Source organism: Ictalurus punctatus, chromosome 15 (assembly GCF_001660625.3).
Source record: "Ictalurus punctatus breed USDA103 chromosome 15, Coco_2.0, whole genome shotgun sequence".
Taxonomy (NCBI): domain Eukaryota; kingdom Metazoa; phylum Chordata; class Actinopteri; order Siluriformes; family Ictaluridae; genus Ictalurus; species Ictalurus punctatus.
Window position 1 is genome coordinate 7,056,108 of NC_030430.2, and position 18,684 is coordinate 7,074,791.

The following is an 18,684-nucleotide window of genomic DNA, read 5'->3' on the forward strand; positions in this document are numbered from 1 at the left end:
ATTTCATTGCAGTTGACTTGACTTAGTTTTGTTGTACAGCACTTTGGCTGACACATGATGTCTTGAATGTGTGTGTTATTTAAATAAAGGTGACTTAAATGAGCTTAAATCAGAGATGTTCGTAAGTGTGTATGGCGAGGCGTGTGTTTCACTGACGGCTGCAAAGCACTCGCACTGGAGACTCCTTCCATAAATGTTAAATAAACATCACCTTACAGAAAATAAATAAGTTGTTAATATAGAAACAATAACATATCAGACCGAGCAAGTTAATATAGGCTAATCTTGTGATTTGAATTACAGTTGGCGTCATTGTCAGGGCTGATATTATAGAAAATAAATCAACACATTCTGACCATCAGAATCGATAATTTAACAGATCTGTGGCATGAATGGTATTTGCTCTTATTTTCACAGCAATCACTGTTCATAATACTGCAAAAACTTGACAATGAGTCGTTTGGGAGTCGACTCTTACTTATGAGTCAAATGAGTCGACTCACTGAAAAGAGCCGGAATTGAATTCTTATCAACGAGTACTGTGTGCTGCCACCTGTTGGCTTACCTGCCCGCGCCTTGAATCCTGCATCTGATTGGCTGAAAGGTTAGGGGGCGGGGTTTTAGCCATAACTCTGTACTACAGTTCTGCACAGCGGTAAACCAGTGCGTGTGTGTGCGCGTGTGCGCGTGTGTATTAGGAGTTTATGACGTTATTTAGTGCGTTATTGTGAATCTTTACACGGAGCTGGGTGCACTGTAGGTGGAAGTACAGACGCTGAGGAGTCGCTTCTTTCCCAACAGGTCAGTGTTGATTTTGAATTTGACTGAGTTTTGTAGCTCACAGTGTGGCCTTTATGTACCTGTTCATTTTCTACAGTACTGTAGTTTGTGTTAAAACAAATCTAGTCATTAATTCAACTGACTGAAACGGAATCGGGTTACACACACACACACACACACACACACACACACACACACACACACACACACACTTTGTATACAAACCTTGCATTAATATTTACAAATATTAATACAGCTAATAAATGCTATCCCTAACCCTAACCTTAATCACAGTGACCTAAAGGAAACATGTGGCTCTTAATTATTTAAATAAACATATATAATGTAATATAATATAATATAATATAATATAATATAATATAAATAAGAAGAAAAAATTGGTTTCCTTCTATAAGCAGTTTTCTTTTTTCCTTTTCTAAAATTGATCTATTTATTTATTTAAAAACAAAATTAGGAATGCCCCTGTGTTTTAATTTTATAAATAAAACATGTAAATTTTGTAAAATAAGTAAATGAATAAATAAATAAATAAATAAATAAAGTAGGTAAGAGTGAGTAAATAAAAAAATAATAAAGTGGATAAGTGAATAAATTAATCAAGTAATTTAATAAGAAAGTGAGTGAATAAATAAATACTTAAAGAAGGTAAGCAAAAAAAATAATGTAACTAAGTAAATGAATAAACTAATAAATAAATAAATTAGGTATGTAGGTAAATAAATAAAATAAATAAATAAATAGGTAAGTAAGTAAGACAAAAAATCAGGTTTCCTCACGTGGGAAGTCTTTTTTAAGACATTGATTGCCTCTGTGTGTTTTAATTTGGTTAATTAAAAAAACATTTTTTTTAATGAATAGATAAACAAGTAGAAAGTTTAGGGGTTTTTTTAACCAAATTCGACCAAGTCGGGATAGGTTTTGGATTTTATTTATTCTATTTAGATTTTTAAATGTGCTTTATAAATAAAAGTATTACTACTTTTTGCGCTAAACAAAAAGTAAATAAAATGTCAAAACTGTCCAAAACAATTCCTGTACTTGTAAAGATGCTTGGCTGCACCAAGATATAAAGGCATTCCCAATACACACACACACACACACACACACACACACACTACACACAGGTTAAGTATCTGTTGGTACAACAATTGTCTGCTAGTTTCTGTTTGTATTCACCTTTCTATGTTTCACTACGAAGCGTCCATTATATCGTCCTTTATGTAGTGTATCTACGAAGGGAGTCCGGAAAGGTTTGGAATTCAACCTAAAGTTATAATAATCATTTTAACCCCACAAGAATCCATAACGTACAACTGTGTACATTTTAAACCAGAGTGATAAAAGCACTAGGTCTCTGTAAAGCTCAGCAGAGATTTGTGAGCAACTATATGTTTATTTACAGAGTAAACAGGAGAAGCAGGTGATAGCTCTGTTCCTGAACTTCGTCTAGTGTTTAAAGAGATGAAACCTGTGAAATGTTTGCAGTATGACTCCAATTTATAGAGTGAAATAGACGTGTTTGATGTGCGCTTAGCCATGTCCTGTATGTTAGGATAAAGATCAGACCGTGATGTTATAGATAACAAAAACGTAGTGTAGTCAATTGTTTCTCTTCGTGTGTGTGTGTTTACTGTAAATGATTGACTGAGCTTGATGACCAGCCACGATATCAAACAGTGCATGCTTCACACTCTTGGTGCTTTTTGTCGTGTGTGAAGGTACACGGACAGCAAGGGATGATGTTTTGTTTTTCCCAGGTCTAGATTAAGTTCCGGTTTTTCCTTTTGAAATGAATAGTTATATATGCGAATGAGATGTTGAAAACTTGGTTTGGCTTTAAAACAATAAATAAAATATTACAAAAAAAGCATTTTTACATTTACAAAAACGAGTAAACCTTTAGTCCCAAACTTGGGATCATGACATTTTTTGATTTTCGAATGAGATCTTGAGAGAAACTCTATCCCTTCTTTTTTGTCATTGTTGTTTTATTCACCTGTTTTACAATTTCCCATAACGAATATCGCTCGAACAACGTACAATGTTTACGCTACTGTTTTGAAATGTCACTTGCATTCATGTATGTGCTATTTTAGTTTTTATCGCACTAGTGGAGGAGTTCAGCAGTAATAATGATCAAAGTTATTCGTCCGTCTGCCTCTGCTAGATTCATCGAGTGACTCTGAACAAAATCGTAAATTATAAATCTGGAATTTTTTTATATTTCAGCTTCACTTTCTCAGAAAATTCCCAAACGTCATTTGGGGTCTTTTTGCCTAAAATGTTTGGGAGCCGCTGATTTAACCCGAGACTTGATGAAATTCAGGAATCCAGACTATTTCATGTTTAGGAAATTAATTATAATTGCGAAAAATCAATATCAACAACCATCAAATAGCTTTACAGTAGCTTTATTGTCGTGACCATATTAGATTAGCTGTTGTTGGAAAATCATGTGAAAAGGCTGAAAACCATATCAGAATATCTAAAACAGAATATCTAACTCAGAATTTTCTGTTCGTATATATCCATAGCGACGATGTAGCTACAGGTGTAACAGTTAAAACGACTGAAATGAATCAATGCAACAACAATAAACTGATTATAATGATTATAAACCAATCAAAAAGGATTAAAAAAAACAGTGTGTAAGAAATAATTCATATTTGTAAACTGACATGATACTCGGATACGTTTAAAATGGTCCGTCGTATCGTTCGGAAAATTCTAGACCGTATCATACTGCCTTATGAATCAAAATTTCTTCGTATTATATCACGTTCAAGCCTGGTGCTTACACTTGTAAATATTAATTACATTATATCCGGAACTTATCGATTAAAGATCTGAAGGTTGTGAGTTCAAGGCCTAGGATTTTTCGAGAGCCGCTGCTGGGACCTTTAGCAAGACTCGTAAGCCTGATAATCTCAGATTGATGCTCGACTGTATTCATCTCCTGGAATATTAACTCCAGGATTGGGAAAGGCTGGTGCTAAACGGTGTAATTATCCTCCCAGGAGACTGAAATTCCACATGGTTCCATGTTGAGTGAGAGCAAAGCTCTGTAGACAGATATTATCCATAATCTCTGTTGGTTTAGACTCAGATTTAAATCCTGTCTTGAAAAATACCAAGAGATTTTTTTTTCTTCCTCAAGCTACTTACTGAATTTAAGGAATAAATCACAAATAAGTTCATAAATAACGACACCATATGTTTCTTACATAAGGATTCAGTATTTTAAGGTTTTGTCATATTTTGTAATCAATACAGGTTTGGTTAGCAGTTTATGCTAAGCATGATATGGTGCAATTACAGAATCAACGTCTGGTGGAAATGTTGAGATTCCTGATTTTCCGCTGTGTCTGTCATCTCTGCACTTAAACAGAAAACACTTAACAGCTACATGCTATGTCGTTAAGTCATTATCCTCGCTCATTAGCTAGATTAATGTCCATATTTTCCAGCATTGTCGTGACCTTACCCATTTAAACAGATTCACTTTCGAATACAGTAGCCAAAAAATTCAAATCCAGTGTGGCAATCCAATTCAAATTCAGTTCTACAAATTCAGATTCAAAACACTGCATTGTTGGCTGTGTTTTGATTTCAAATCCGGCACATGTTGAACTACAGTTTCGATTTAATCAAATTCAGCTACAAAATGTACTTTTCCAAATTCAAATAAAGGCATAAAAATTCAGATTTGTCCATCTGAGTTTCAGATTGTAGTGGCGCATTTCTCGTACCAGGCACGAAAGACGTATTGAAGTTGTTCTAGAATGCACAAGACGTCTCAGAGCCACTCTAAAATGCATGAAAGATTGTTTGAAGTCATTCTAGACTGCACGAAAGTAGTCCTGTCACGATAATTACATTATCGATTTATCAGTTCAATTCTGCTTAATTTGTATAGCGCTTCTAACAATGGACATTGTCTCAAAGCAGCTTTAGAGAAATATATAAACACAGGATACAGATTTTAAGTGTGTCAATCCTATTGAGCGAGACGGTGGCGACGAAAACTTGAGAGGAATTTGACAGAAGGGAACCCGTCCTCATCTGGGTAACAACGGATAGTGTGAAAGTAAAAGAAAGTTGATTATGGTTTTTATATAAAGTCTGATTATTGAACTAGTCCACTGTTCACTAAAGGAGACAAGAGTGCAGAACTGCATGTGGTAATTGCAGTCCCAAGGCCATTGTACTTTCATATTACCATACGAGATATATATATATATATATATATATATATATATATATATATATGTATATATGTATATATGGACGTGACTTTGATTGTTTTTGTTGACCTCGATGTCGCCCATTGTGTTTACACATGTGTTTGATTGCATAAGAATGAATGTCACCAACATTTTAGCCATTCACACTGCTTCTGTCCTATCATCTGCTCTAGGGCTGTTCGAACTTCGAATATTTCAATTTAAGATGAAAATGCACAAACCGTGCATTGGAATTTAATATATGTAGAAAGTACTAGCATAGATTTTTAATTAAAGCATACTGCTTAAAAAAGGACACGCAAGATATTAACAATGCACTAACAATGTTTTCTGACGAAGAAAAATCTAGAAAGAACAGTTCTAGTGTTTCAGATAATCTGGTCATAGTCAATAACGTCGGGGATTGCGCCGCTTAAGATGCATGAGCTGAAGCTGAACAGTGAATGAACAGTGCTAAGCTGAACCGCTTTACTAGCGGGATAATTAACTCACCCAAACACGTCCTATACACGTACGAGATTAATCAGACATTTACACACAACATAAATCTAATATAACAACTCGCTTCTGCACAAAATGACAATAATATCGTTTATCGCAATTATTTCTGGGAAAATGTATCGTCTGACAAAATTAGTTATCGTGACGGGCCTACACAAAAGACCTCTGAAATGGCCAGATGTTGCATTATCCGAAATCTCCTTTATTCTTAAATTCAAACGGTCTGCATCCAGCTTTTTAATGTTATTGTTCCTTCCGTGAAACTGAGTTCTCCTAACTCACTCAATAGCTCTAGAATAAAAGGACTAGCACACAAACATTCTGAGACATACAGTACAGTACTTGATTGTATGAGTGTGGGTGTAGGCCTTGGAGTGCAGCCCTACTGTACCTACTCGCTCTTCAGGTTTACAGGGAGGACCGGGCCCAATGACGTGTGTGTGCGTGTGTGTGTGTGTGTGTGCGTGCATGTGTTCATTCTTTCAATTAACCTGGTTTATCAAGGCGAGATTGAATCCTTTTGGTATGCTGAATAACTTGAAAAGCTTCAAGCCTGCACAAACAGTGATGGCTAGTCATGTGCGTATTCCTCAAAGTTGCGCTCTTCCTGTTCGAGCTGCTCCGAAGTTTTGGATACGAACATTATGTGTTTAGTAATATAATTTACATTTGAAAATGACCTGAAACATTTCAGTTGATAAAAAAAAACCCAAAATGATATAGCTTGCTGCATAAAGTAGTTACTCTTTGATTCGCAGACTGGGATTGTCCATTGTTTTCATTATAACATTGTGATGTTTCACAGCATTATTGCGATCTTTTGTTTGATTGCTGTTTCAAAGGCCGGTGTGGTACCTTTAGGACAATTGCATTCAAACGTCCAATAGGATTCTGATCATGTAGGTGTGTATTTAAGAAGATTTAAGGACATTGTAATAATTGTTTTAACAGAATGATCATCAAAGGAGATGCTTTTTTTTTATCTTAATGCCATCTACAAGCCCAAAGTAAGAGTCGACCTAGAAAGCATTCTCATTTCATTCATACTTTCTTCAGTTGTTTCACTTCATAATGCACCTGTATGATCTCTACTGTCTGTGAAGGGGTGTTTCCGACATTTATAACACACTCTTAGCAACAACTCTTGTTGCTAGGGTGGTTCCCTCAATCAAGCTTCAACCATTTGTACATTTTAGTACGTATCTTTGACCAAGAAAGGTGTGTGTAGTGTAACTTTAAAGCTTTACACCGAAAAGCAAAGCACTTTGAATCATTTTTAAAGGTTTGCAACTGTATATCCACGTTTCCAGGAGAAAGATACCTATTAAAGTGCAGTATATTCACCCTTGACAACAAATGGAGTATCCAATGAAAGTCTATCGAAACCTATACTTCTTGTATCATTCAAGGGTCTTCTGTTGGTTCCTTAACATGTCAATCTTAAACATCTACACTGTGTGTTGTAGTCTCTGAAAAGCTGTCCCTGTGATGTCACAGCCATAATACCAATAGACACGATGTCCCTAAAAAGTGTCTACGATATATGCGATGTCAATATGAGATCAACCGTCGCAACAAATCAAATGTGCAGCCTGATCTTTTATATTTCATATATTGTGTCATCTTAAATGTATTACATCATCATGCATAGGCATAGGATACTGATATCTGTATCGGTCTGATACCGTTTAGAATGGTCTGATATCATACATGTGACATAAGGAAAGTCAGCATCGCAAGTGAGAGGCGGTACTTCACTTCAGCGAGCACTGAGGCACTCAGTCTTCCGTTGAACCTTTCCTCATCAGTCAAGGTGCAAGTGCACTTATTTTTAAATGACCATCTTAAACATAAAACTCATGAGGAAAGTGTCAACTCTGGCGATTTGCTCAAAGAGTTCATTACTAGCACATGCTAGCAACCAACCTAAACGGAGCTAAATAAAATATTCCGTGAAATCCCTGATGGTGGAATATTGAATAGGTTACTCACTTTTTGTATCAGTATCGTTTACTGGTGAGAACCAAAAAACATGTACTCCTATTTATACTCATGTTATCCATGCATCTGTGATCGTTCCTATTTATGTTTTAAGTAAGAATTTAAGTCAAGGATATGGATGAGTAGTTAAAGTTTGTGGGGTTCGAACTCACAACTTTCCGATCCTCAGAACAGAAACCGATGAGAATTTGGAAACCTTTCTTGCTTAACTACAGCTCAGATACAATACAAAGAGCACACGCACAATGGCATATAATGTACACAGCTTATTTTTTTCCTGCTTGGTATAGGGTGTAGTCTGCAATGACACATCCAGCTCCCCAAGTCCTAGACATTTTAATTGTACAATTAAAAAGGTGCAGCCATGCAAACGACAAAACAGGCCAAAGTATGAAAACACCCTTATGTGAACTTGTGAAGGTGTAGGGTGTGGCTTCTTTGCAGGTTTTGCAAGCACATAAGCATGTGACAGATATCTCAACCTTTGTATAATTACCAAACTATGATCACCATGCTCCGATATGCTCATATCACATAGCAAAAGAATAAAACGAGAGCTTCAATATGAGTATCTCTGTGTGCTTCACTCCACCCCACAGTGTGGCGCCTTTGCTGAAGGTGCAGGTGGCGTTCGATTCTTCATCGCTTCTCACGTGCAGTGCCGATGCGTGACTCCTCACCATGCGACTCTGCATCAGGATCGTCACTCAGCATGAACAGTGCAGGCAGCCGTGACAGCGTGATCAGCATCAACTCAGGCTATGTGAGTATGAATTATAGCGAATCATAGTAAATGTCAGTGAGATGGATTTTTATACGAATGTTATATATGAAGATTTATACCTAGACAAGTCAACAGGGCCGACGAGAGTTCTCGAGTTAAATGAGAAAACTCGTGTTGTTTTCATATATTTCATAATGACTTGAAAGGAAACGATACAAATAAAATTCATAAACAAAGAGAAATAAGACTAGCGATTTGATTAGGAGAAAACTTTTGGCACCCTATAAAAAGAGGAAGCGGTAGCGTGTCTGTGGTAGCTGACTCCATTACTGGAGATTTTAATTACCAGTGAGCTTTGAACTTACATTTACATTTACATTTATTCACTTAGCAGACGCTTTTATCCAAAGCGACTTACAAATGAGAAAGATACAAGCAAAGCGATATATCAAGCAGAGAACAATACAAGTAGTGCTACCATACAAGATCCATTAATTGGGTTCCAAAAGAAGCAAAGTGCACAGAGTAGAGGTGTAAGTGCAATTTAAAATTTTTTTTTTTTTTTATGAGTTGGTTAGGTGTTCACGGAAGAGGTGGGTCTTTTAAGGAGTTTTGTGGGCGTTACTAAATCAGTGACCATGCTTGGTAGTTTATGGCCGTTCTGTAAAATTGGACAAAATCTGGTTGTCGCGTTGAAAACAGAACAGTCTCGTATGATATGGGAGCAGTAATAGTCCAACACACTTTTGTTTGCACTCGAAAAGGAAGTTAGGAGGTGGTGTTACAAATACTGGCTTAGTTTGTGTATTCATCTGGGAGATAAGAAAGGCAAATATCAGTCTTTCTGGTCCGTTGCTCATTTTTACTGCCTTGTTGCAAAACAAGGATACATTGTGATATCTAAAGTCCTAGCACACACTATATGTGACAAGTAAATGTCACTACACCTGGAAATGTTTCCAGGAAAGTACTTTTTAAAACAATTGCTTGGAATTAGATAACATGCCATATAAATGCAGGCTCCACAGCAAGGTAGCAAAAAAAAATGGAGCAGCAGAAAGATCAGAAAGACAAATGTTTGACAAAGGTTAGAGTGGTTTTGTAGCTTTCTTGAAAGTGTTACTTCAAGAATTTTACTGTTACTTCAGGTTTTTGGCCAAGTGACTTTACTGCCTACCTGCATCTCCTTACCAGCGTTTTCCCACTGCTCTGACTAGATGACATCCCTACGACAGATACTAGTGAATTTATTAGTCAACTAGTCAACCAGTCTGAAGTAAAGCATACTATATATTCCTGTCAACTCATGGCAGAGTGACGACAGTATGGAGCATCTTTCTGCTGAGGAGCGCGCATGTCTCATGTTCCTGGAGGAAACCATTGAGTCTCTGGAGGTGGAGAACGACAGTGGTGTTTCAAATGATGAACCAGACCATCCGTCTTTCAATCTGACAAATAAGATGGCTCACCTTAGCTCTATTAGCCAAGTTAATCCAAAGGGTGAGTATGAAGGGCTCCATGAGCACACATTATAGTATCTGCTAAAAACTACAGGAGGTAACAAAGAAAGCCTTCAAAATCTTTGCTAATGAAGACATACAGTAAAGGTTTACTTGTGTCTCGGCTCCAATTTATCATAAATTTTACTGAATGAGTTAGTGTACAATAGAACGGCCATAAAGTAGAATCTGTGAAGAACTCAATAAAAGTCTTGTTCTAGTCTTGTTATTTTGTTCATGTTTATCACATTTCTCTCTATTTTCTCTCCACCTGTTTGTTTTTCAGAGCTATCGGTCCATGACAATCCCAATAAAGTTTTGGGAAAAGCCCATAAACCCCACAAATTGCTAGTTCCGACTCCACTAGTTTTAGCCAACGGCAATGCCAAATTACTGAAAAAAACTGATTTCTCTACGTCTGCACCAAAACCAGCTGTACTGGTTAAAACACCTAAAACCGCTTCATTAAACTCTCACCAGTCTTCAGCGTTAATGACTTCTGCAAGTGGAATTACTATATCAGCTCCAAATCCTGGGAGACACGAACCCAATTCTTACACATCCAGCAAGCTGACTGATTTGCCACCTTCTTTTATACCTGAGCCTCCAGTCAAACCTGACTCTTCAAATGGTGCTCTAGCCAAAGACCACCATCCTAAGAGTAATCTCGATCCAAGGTCAGATCAACAGCAAAAGAGTGTTTCATCCAAAACGCAGATGGAGCTGCTTCCTCCTCCTTCAGACTTTATGGACGCGCCAGTACTCCTTCCACCAGTACACACTCTGCCAGCAGGACAAAGCCAAGCCCAAACCTCAAATCAACTTTCCTCACAGCTTGCATCCCAATTCCCATCACAGCCAACTCAAAGTGAAAGCATGCCAATCGCCCCTCCTCTGGGTTTCGACGGACATATTGAAACAAACAAGCCTCTAACAGCACTGTCTCCAAATGCACTAGACAAGTTGCGCAAAAAAGCTTCAATGAAGAAAGCCCCTGAAAAAGTACCAGTAGTTCTGGTAAAACCTGGCCATAATGTGTCAGACCAGGCAAATTCTCCAACCTTTGGTCCAGATACCAGTTCAGTTACAGTAGTGGAATATGGAGAACCTAAAAGCCCACCCATTGTGGCACCCAAACCCAAAAAACTGCCTTCTAACATTGTCCTAAAAAAACACAAAGATGCCACACCAGGTCATTCCCTTGTTTCACCAGGTGATTGTATGATGATCAACAAGCAGAAGGTTCACCTGGAAGCTCTGAAGAAACTAGGCTTGCTGAAGAGTGATGAGATCAACTCAGGCCTCTGCACCAGTCCACCACTCAAGGCCTCTCCACAGACTTCCTTTAACAAGAGCACTTCTGCAGCATCACCTTCTGCAGAACCTACTGCTGATTCTGTCCTTGTGCATGCCGAGCACCATGCAGTAGTTGAGGCACAGGGCAATACGCAGTTTTCATTTTTACCCGTACACCCTGAAAACGGAGAAAAAGAAAATCTGTCGATCACAAGGTCACCGAGTCCAAAACCCTTTGAAATGAAACCGGCATCCACGGATCGATCAGGCGTAGGACTGAAAAGCCTTGCACTCGAGAACCCCTCACAGTCAACAAGCCAGGAAGAGAGTCCCGAAAATTTGGCACTACCACTTCTGCAAAATAACAGACCTCGATGTGCTTCTGAGGGAAACTGGAAAGACTTTAGTCATGACCAGATACCTTCTGGATCAAACAGAGAACCAGAGCTCAGGAGATCTCTTCACATCCCTGTTCCATCACCGGCACAACCAAAGATTGAGTCCTCGAAGTCTCTTCGGTCACATGGCATCAGCGTGGTCATCTCCCCACAGAGTAAGAACGGCGAGGACCGCAAGCAGGCTCTGATGAGGTTGGGACTGATCAAAGACTAAGCTTTAAAAATGCTTTTGAAACAGACTGTATATTTGACTTTGGGTCAATATTACTTTCCAAAATACGAATGCTCATCCAAGACCAGTACATATCTGGAATGGGGAGGCTATGGTGTAGCACTTTTACTCTAGACAGGTTTCCAGCCTTGGTCCAGGAGAGCCCTCTGTCCTCTTTGAATTCTTGGATGTTCTGGACGTGTTTTTTTTTTTTTTTTTTTTTTTCTTTGGTAGATATGTGTTAATATTTAGCAAGTATAAAAGTTAATTGTGGATGAATTGTGATTCTACTAGTGTGCCTGCGGCTACATTATTTCTAGTTGAAATAATGTTCATTCATTAGTTGAAGTATCTGTTTGGAAATTGAAGGATAATTACAAACGTCTATACTAAAATGCTTAGTAGTAGGTGTTTCCATTAGTAGACAGCCCTTACACTCTGAGCAAGTTACCCTGCTGGGTTTTTTTTTTCTTTCTTAGAGAGGTCTTCATTATTGAAAACAAGGACTAGAGTGCATTTGACACCAATGCTCAGTCTGAACATTGCTTAGCAATGATATTCAAACTGTTCTTAATTGTCCTACAAGACTTGTTTCAAGGATACACTTATTCTCTTTTGAACAGCACTCTATTATGCATGCATGAAAAAAATCTATGAATACATTCATTAATAAACTTCTCATTCTCGATTGCATTATCTGTGAGCTTTATTATTAGTACTGAAATGTCAGGAGCTTGAAATCCTCATGGTGTCTGTTCACATACCACCATCGGTAGGAGAGCTGATCTAGGATCAGTTTGTTGCCATAAGCACAAGAGGAACCTGATTTGAAACCATCCACGAGTGCCAGTACAGACAAGGGCATTATCAGGGTGTGATACAAGTATCTCCAGGTTGTTCAGGCACCGACTCACACGCAAAGCCTTCGTCCTCGAAAAAAATCTGCTGATCCATGTTTTTCATTGCAACACAACTCCGGCATACTCAGGGTTCTTTTCGTGGTTTCAGCAGGTCGCAATCCTGGAGAAACCAGTCAGACCAGATTCGAGGCACCAGGTCTTTATGGTTTTAAGTCAGTGTTCTGTAACATTACCCCTGTCTCTCACCTTGTAATTCACGTTGCTGTTTTACCATGCATTTAAGACGTACGACTTTCTAAAGACCTCATTCATTTTGGAAATGTACAATGATGTCACACTTGATGTTGAAACTCGACACGTAAAACCTCACATTTAAAGTTGTCCTTCTGCTTTTCCTTTGTATAGAGGGAATTGTTTTTTCTTCCTCTCACCTTTTTTGGTCTGCAGATTTTGGGGTTTTTACAAATCTAACACAACACTTAAAACGACTTAAAATTTTTCTTACATACTTGAGCATTTTGTTATTTGGCTCTACAATTCAAATAGCAATTGACTACTTTTAGGATTTCTGTAAAACAGTGTCGTAAACCTAAATGGATACCAAATTCGAGTTATTTAAAAGAAACTGAGAGCTATTGGGTGCTACGCGGGCACACAAAAATGAGGACTTGTACTTCTACAGCGTTGTAGTGTCCTCTAGTGGATTTGTAAGTGTACCACTAGTGAGTCTTCTTATTACTTGGTGCTCTAGTGCAGGGGTGTCAAACTTAAATTCTGTCCCAAGGACTTCCAAATTCAAAGTCTATACAAACTGTATACTTTATATATTATTTCATGTTTTTTTTTGTTCGTGAATGAATGAATGAATGAATGTATTCCATTGTTTTTGATCACATTTTATAGGATACCAGCTGTTATGAGAAACAGGATTAGCCAATTGTGGTGATGAATTTTTTTCCCTGTTTCTGTCTGAAAGCTGCTCACCAGATAGATACACTATAGCTGTTGATTTTAACCCACGTTTCAGCACTGATCCAAAACAACGATCCAAAACATACATCCAAATCTACACAAAACTGGCCTCAGAATCGAGCTTTTTCAAGACGTGTGCATCCCAGTACACTGAACTAAACCCCGTTGAGCACCTGTGGACTGAACTGAAAAGGAGCGTCTACAAGAGACAACCTAGAACCCTGAAGGATCTGGAGAGATTCTGTGTCGAGGAATCTCAGTTTCCTCACTCTGTATCCTCAGAAGAATCAATGCTGTTATGTTGATAAAGATTTTTACAAAGGATTAAATCGCAGAGTCTTTCTTACAGTAAATTTTCTTCAATTAAAGGTTAGAAGCTTATTTGTTAATTAACCTTGTTTTGTTTTTTTTCTAATTTGAATCTTATTTGTCTCGTAGCAGTTCCTAGATGCTTTCTCGTACATCTAAACTAATACAGTACAGTACATAGCCTATGTTTGACAATGGTTTTGGAAGATAAGTGTGCTTGAGAAGATGTGGACCACTTTTCCTGTCCTCATAATTCAGTTCATAATCTTCTGTAATGAATGAGTGCTGGTGATAGAACTGCACAAATGTTTTCAAAATCGTTACACAAATACTGCTACTGATAAGCCTCGGCTTTCCATTATTGTTAATAATAGTCGTGACTTGCACTCTTAAATGTGAGTTGAAAATTGCCAGCTGATAAAACCTGTGTTCCAGGGACCATATTTAAATAGCATCTAAGGCTAAATGTAGCTCTTAACTGGCTGAGATGTTAGCTTGATTCTGAGCATTAGACTTTGTTGCTGCTCGTTGTCATCGCTTTAGGAAAAGGAAGTGACAAGTTTGGCCGTGAGGTTTCATTACAACACTCCGGCGTGCTCTGAGCCCACACAAGAGGACTGGGATGATGAGTAACGCCAGTGGCCTGCTGATTTGATTATGTCTCACAGCTGCTCCTTCCAGCTCCTCAGCGTGAGACCTCTTGCACACATACAATAACCACAATAACACTTGTGGTTGACCAGCAATCTCCTTAATATCTCCCACCGAGGTCTGCACTAATGGCTAAAGAGTGGGTCGGATATTTGCGGGCTTCATGCTGAGGCTGGAGACAGTTCTGATACTTGTATCATTATTGTATTTCCTTTGTTTGTTGATTTTATTGTACCGTGTAAGGACATAAAAGCTTTACTTTGCTCATAGGTTTGAGTTTGACCAACGTCTGGGATGACACGAGAGACTGCATGGTACTCAGTGAGACTTTCACCTTTGATGATGAAGTGTGTTGGACAGATGTTTTTCAGAAATGAGTAATATATGAAATCTCCGATATCTGGAGAAAAGTTTCCACTGATGTGGGGGAAAAATCATAAACGTTTCATACGCTAACCCATCTGAAATAATAGTGGAGGTTAAGGGTGAGAAAGTGTTCACAGCTGTAGCTTTTCTCTTAAGACTCCTAAAACATGAATGTATGAAATTTATTCAAATCATTTTTTTGTTTATTAGAATTCTTACTTGTTTTGTGCATTTTTGTGAAGTGATGTACACTTCAGTACATCGTACATACTTTTATTTGTAAATCCTTTTGTATTGATGGCAAAAGTTGGAAAATTTGCCACAAAAATTCGGAAATTAACAATGTAATATTTGTTCAATGAGGAATTTTCCATCCTAAATCATTTTCTCCGGATTTAACTCGCTTCCATTGCTGTGGCAAAAATCTAACTTCCTATTACCTTAAAATATAATCATTAAAATGATTATTTTTGCATTAATGTGTGACTCCATTTAACATCTCATGCCTGAAACGTCCTTTTCCATGAGTCCTCCATTATAGCTTATGAAAAATACGTTGCAGTTAATTCAGTCAACATCAACACTGTTACCTGAACACATTTACCCCTTTTGAAATATTTAGAACATTCCACAAGTCGCATGTTCAACAGAAACAGTACAGGAAGTGATCATCTGAATTTCTTGAAGATCACTGGAAGAAGAAATGTAAGTTCTCCCTTTCATTTGTATTCCTTTTCAATTATACTGTGATATTGACTGACCTTAAATGCTCGTGCCCTTAGCATGGATGCTAGTTAACAGCATTTTTTAGTAGTTTTTAATAGTTTGTAATAATTCTATGCCTAAAACTCAACTCTGTTACTTATTTAAGAGTTTGGCAAATAAACCTTGTAAAAAAAAATAAATAAATAAAAATAAAAAAGGGGGAAAAAAGGTGGGATTGTTACGTTGGATTATTAAATGATTAAATTAACATTTTCTTCGATTCTAAGCTGGAAAATGATCAAGATAGAATTACATTATCAAGGGCTACATTTAAAATGAGCTAGATAGCTAGCTAATGTTTAGAAACCACTATAATTATTCAAAGATGTTTGCTAGCTAGCAAACATACTGGGGGTATTAGCTAGCTAAGAACATGAATTCTCACCTTATCCAGGTTTAGTCTGTTTAGCTCGCAAACGCTCAAGCTCAATTTGGTTAACTAACAAGCTAATATTACTGTTAAGACACTTGCTAGTTGTCTGATTAAAAAAAATACTTTACCTTAAGTGAGTCAATAACTCATGTAGTTGTATTTTTTTTCTTTCTTAAGAGTTGGAAAGGTTTAACTTTTAAGACAAACAAAGGTTTAACTCGTGGAACCATATGTTTGTGAATGAACATACAGGGTATTTGGTAAATAGGTAGTTATCCAGTTAATGTTTGGAAAAGGCTAAAAGGTTCAAGATTTTAGTAATCTCATCCCTGTGGTTCTTCCTCCTGTTTCTTGACCTCCCACACACCCACACAACCTCTCAGACAGATCATCAGGATGACTACCAATCCTCAGCAGATTACCTACACTGATTACTTTTGCACGTAATTTCATATCATCAGACGTTTACAGGCCTTTTCTTTATTTCAGAGATGAAAGATGGAGATTAGAGCCTTGCTCTGTGATTCAGCACCAGCATGTAATCAGCAAAGTAGGACTGCTGACCCAGCTGGAGATAATGAAGGAACTTTGGCTATATATATATATATATATATATATATATATATATATATATATATATATATATATATATATATATATATATATATATATATTAAACTTTACACTGGGGCCAAATCAGATAGTAAGCCCACATCAATTAGAGGTTAAACTCTGTAGAAATGACATCATGCTTTTATCAGGCATTTCATCATAAGCAGCTGTTTTGAGCAATTTTGTTTGGGTGTTTCACCTCTAGAGGTCACTATGATATACACTTGACTCAGACCTCAACCTACTGGGTGTTTAATAAACACAAAATCACTGCTCCATCTGATACACTGCAGCGCCAGCAGTACGCACAAGTTTGGAGGACTGATGGATCCCAACTCAAATAATATTTGGTCAGTGGTTGTTTCTTGTGATGGTCAGAGTAGAACTTGTACAGAGATGGGTATAGAATCTTGCTTTTACAATTTTCAATTTAAATTTCAATTCAATTTAAAATTTTTGACATTTAGTTTGAATTTTGTGGTTTCCAAATGATCTGAAACTAAACTTAATTTCCCAAAAAATGATCTGAAACTAAATTTCATGTTTTCCAAATGATCTGAAACTACATTTCATGTTTTCCAAATGATCTGAAACTACATTTCATGTTTTCCAAATGATCTGAAACTACATTTCATGTTTTCCAAATGATCTGAAACTAAATTTCATGTTTTCCAAATGATCTGAAACTAAATTTCATGTTTTCCAAGTGATCTGAAACTACATTTCATGGTTTTCAAATGATCTTAAATTAAATTTAATGTTTTCCAAATGATCTGAAACTAAATCTCATGGTTTCCAAATAATCTGAAACTAAATTTAATGGTTTCTAAATGTTCTGAAACTAAATTTCATGGCTTCTAAATAATCTTAAACTAAGTTTTGTGGTTTCCAAATGATATGAAACTAAATTTCATACTTAAGGGTATAAGATTCAACATCTGAAATTCAATGTGTATAAAAAAATCTACAAAAGAGCATTCTTTCTCTCTTTATTAACTATTTATTTATTTATTTATTTATTTATTTATTAAATTCACTCCCAAAATAACATCCGAGTAACTTGCAGGATGCAGACAAACACAAAACCCTTAATAACTTAATATTAATAACATTCTGGTTCAGATTAAGTACAAAATGACCAATACAGCAGGTTTAACCTGATAAAATGGCCAGTGGTTGTAAGTAGATGGATCCTACAGGCAACACATTGTATATGGTAGAACATACACTTTTAGCCACTTTGAGACTAATCAGGAAGGTTTGATCAAGTCTGAGGTGATAAAAGAAAATCACACAAATAAAGAAAATAGGAACTGGTTACACTAAATTACCCACTCATACCGCGTGTTCCCGGGACAGGCGCTGGGGTCCACCATGACCCTGACCAGGATAAAGTGCTTACAAAAGATAAATGAATGAATGTTTTACTGCATTAGGAGATCTACCTGCGGTTTGTGCTTGATGCCAGGGACAAGACTCTGGCCTGAACTCAAACGTTTGCCTCCTCAAGAGATAAGAAGTGAGATCACCGAGACTGCAGAATCTCCCTGGTGTGTGTGGGATGAAAAATAAAATGTATATTTTTAAAATGTATATTAATCTAATCTAAAACGTTTGGGGGACACACTTGGGTTCTAGGTGAGGCAACTGAAACCAAAACAAAAGGCCCTGGATTTGTAAAGTTCCCTCATGTGGAATGCCAACCTGCCCATAAACATTGCAAATCATTTTTTTGTTTTCGCAAATATTTGCTTTTCTAAAAATTATTTACCTCCTCATTTGGAACTACCTACAAATGATCTACACGCGTTTTTAACCCATTCATTCAGATAACAGTTCAAACAAATAAACAAATAGTCATTAAATCAGCTAAATTAAACAGATATCTTGGTAAAGTAAACATAAAGTTACCTCATAAATCCCTATGGCAAGGAAATTCCTTTACAGGATAGATTCCAAGTAGAAATCCTCTTTAACTAGCCAAAGAACTCTTGAAGATCCCTTTAGGTAGTAACCTTCGATTCCAGATTAGCTGCTCACCACTGAGTTTGCTCCACCATATCTGATTATATTTTATAATTCATAGAGGAAGTGTTGCTGT

The 18,684-nt window shown here is 37.0% G+C and overlaps 1 protein-coding gene across 3 annotated transcripts; it reads left to right on the forward strand.

Moving 5' to 3' along the window:
• The first annotated feature begins 642 nt into the window (after positions 1 to 642).
• On the forward strand, positions 643 to 12,361 carry LOC108275977 (specifically androgen-regulated gene protein). 3 transcript variants are annotated; one of them, XM_017487198.3, is made up of 4 exons: positions 643 to 801; positions 8,147 to 8,310; positions 9,585 to 9,771; positions 10,057 to 12,361. In XM_017487198.3, exons 2-4 carry the CDS (start codon positions 8,212 to 8,214, stop codon positions 11,676 to 11,678), a joined length of 1,908 nt encoding a protein of 635 aa, XP_017342687.1. In that variant the 5' UTR covers positions 643 to 801; positions 8,147 to 8,211; the 3' UTR covers positions 11,679 to 12,361. The 3 variants fall into 3 exon arrangements, with proteins under 3 accessions (XP_017342687.1, XP_017342689.1, XP_017342688.1); XM_017487200.3 differs by lacking the exon at positions 643 to 801 and having other exon boundaries at positions 8,170 to 8,310; positions 9,466 to 9,771; XM_017487199.3 differs by lacking the exon at positions 643 to 801 and having other exon boundaries at positions 8,174 to 8,310; positions 9,420 to 9,771.
• Positions 12,362 to 18,684: the final 6,323 nt, after the last annotated feature.

Excerpts from the sequence above, each read along its gene's own strand:
- LOC108275977 (XM_017487198.3), top strand. The coding sequence starts at position 8,212 with ATGCGTGACTCCTCACCATGCGACTCTGCATCAGGATCGTCACTCAGC. Across the intron at positions 8,311-9,584 it reads TCAGCATCAACTCAGGCTAT|AGTGACGACAGTATGGAGCA; the intron begins GTGAGTATGAAT and ends AACTCATGGCAG. Across the intron at positions 9,772-10,056 it reads TAGCCAAGTTAATCCAAAGG|AGCTATCGGTCCATGACAAT; the intron begins GTGAGTATGAAG and ends TTTGTTTTTCAG.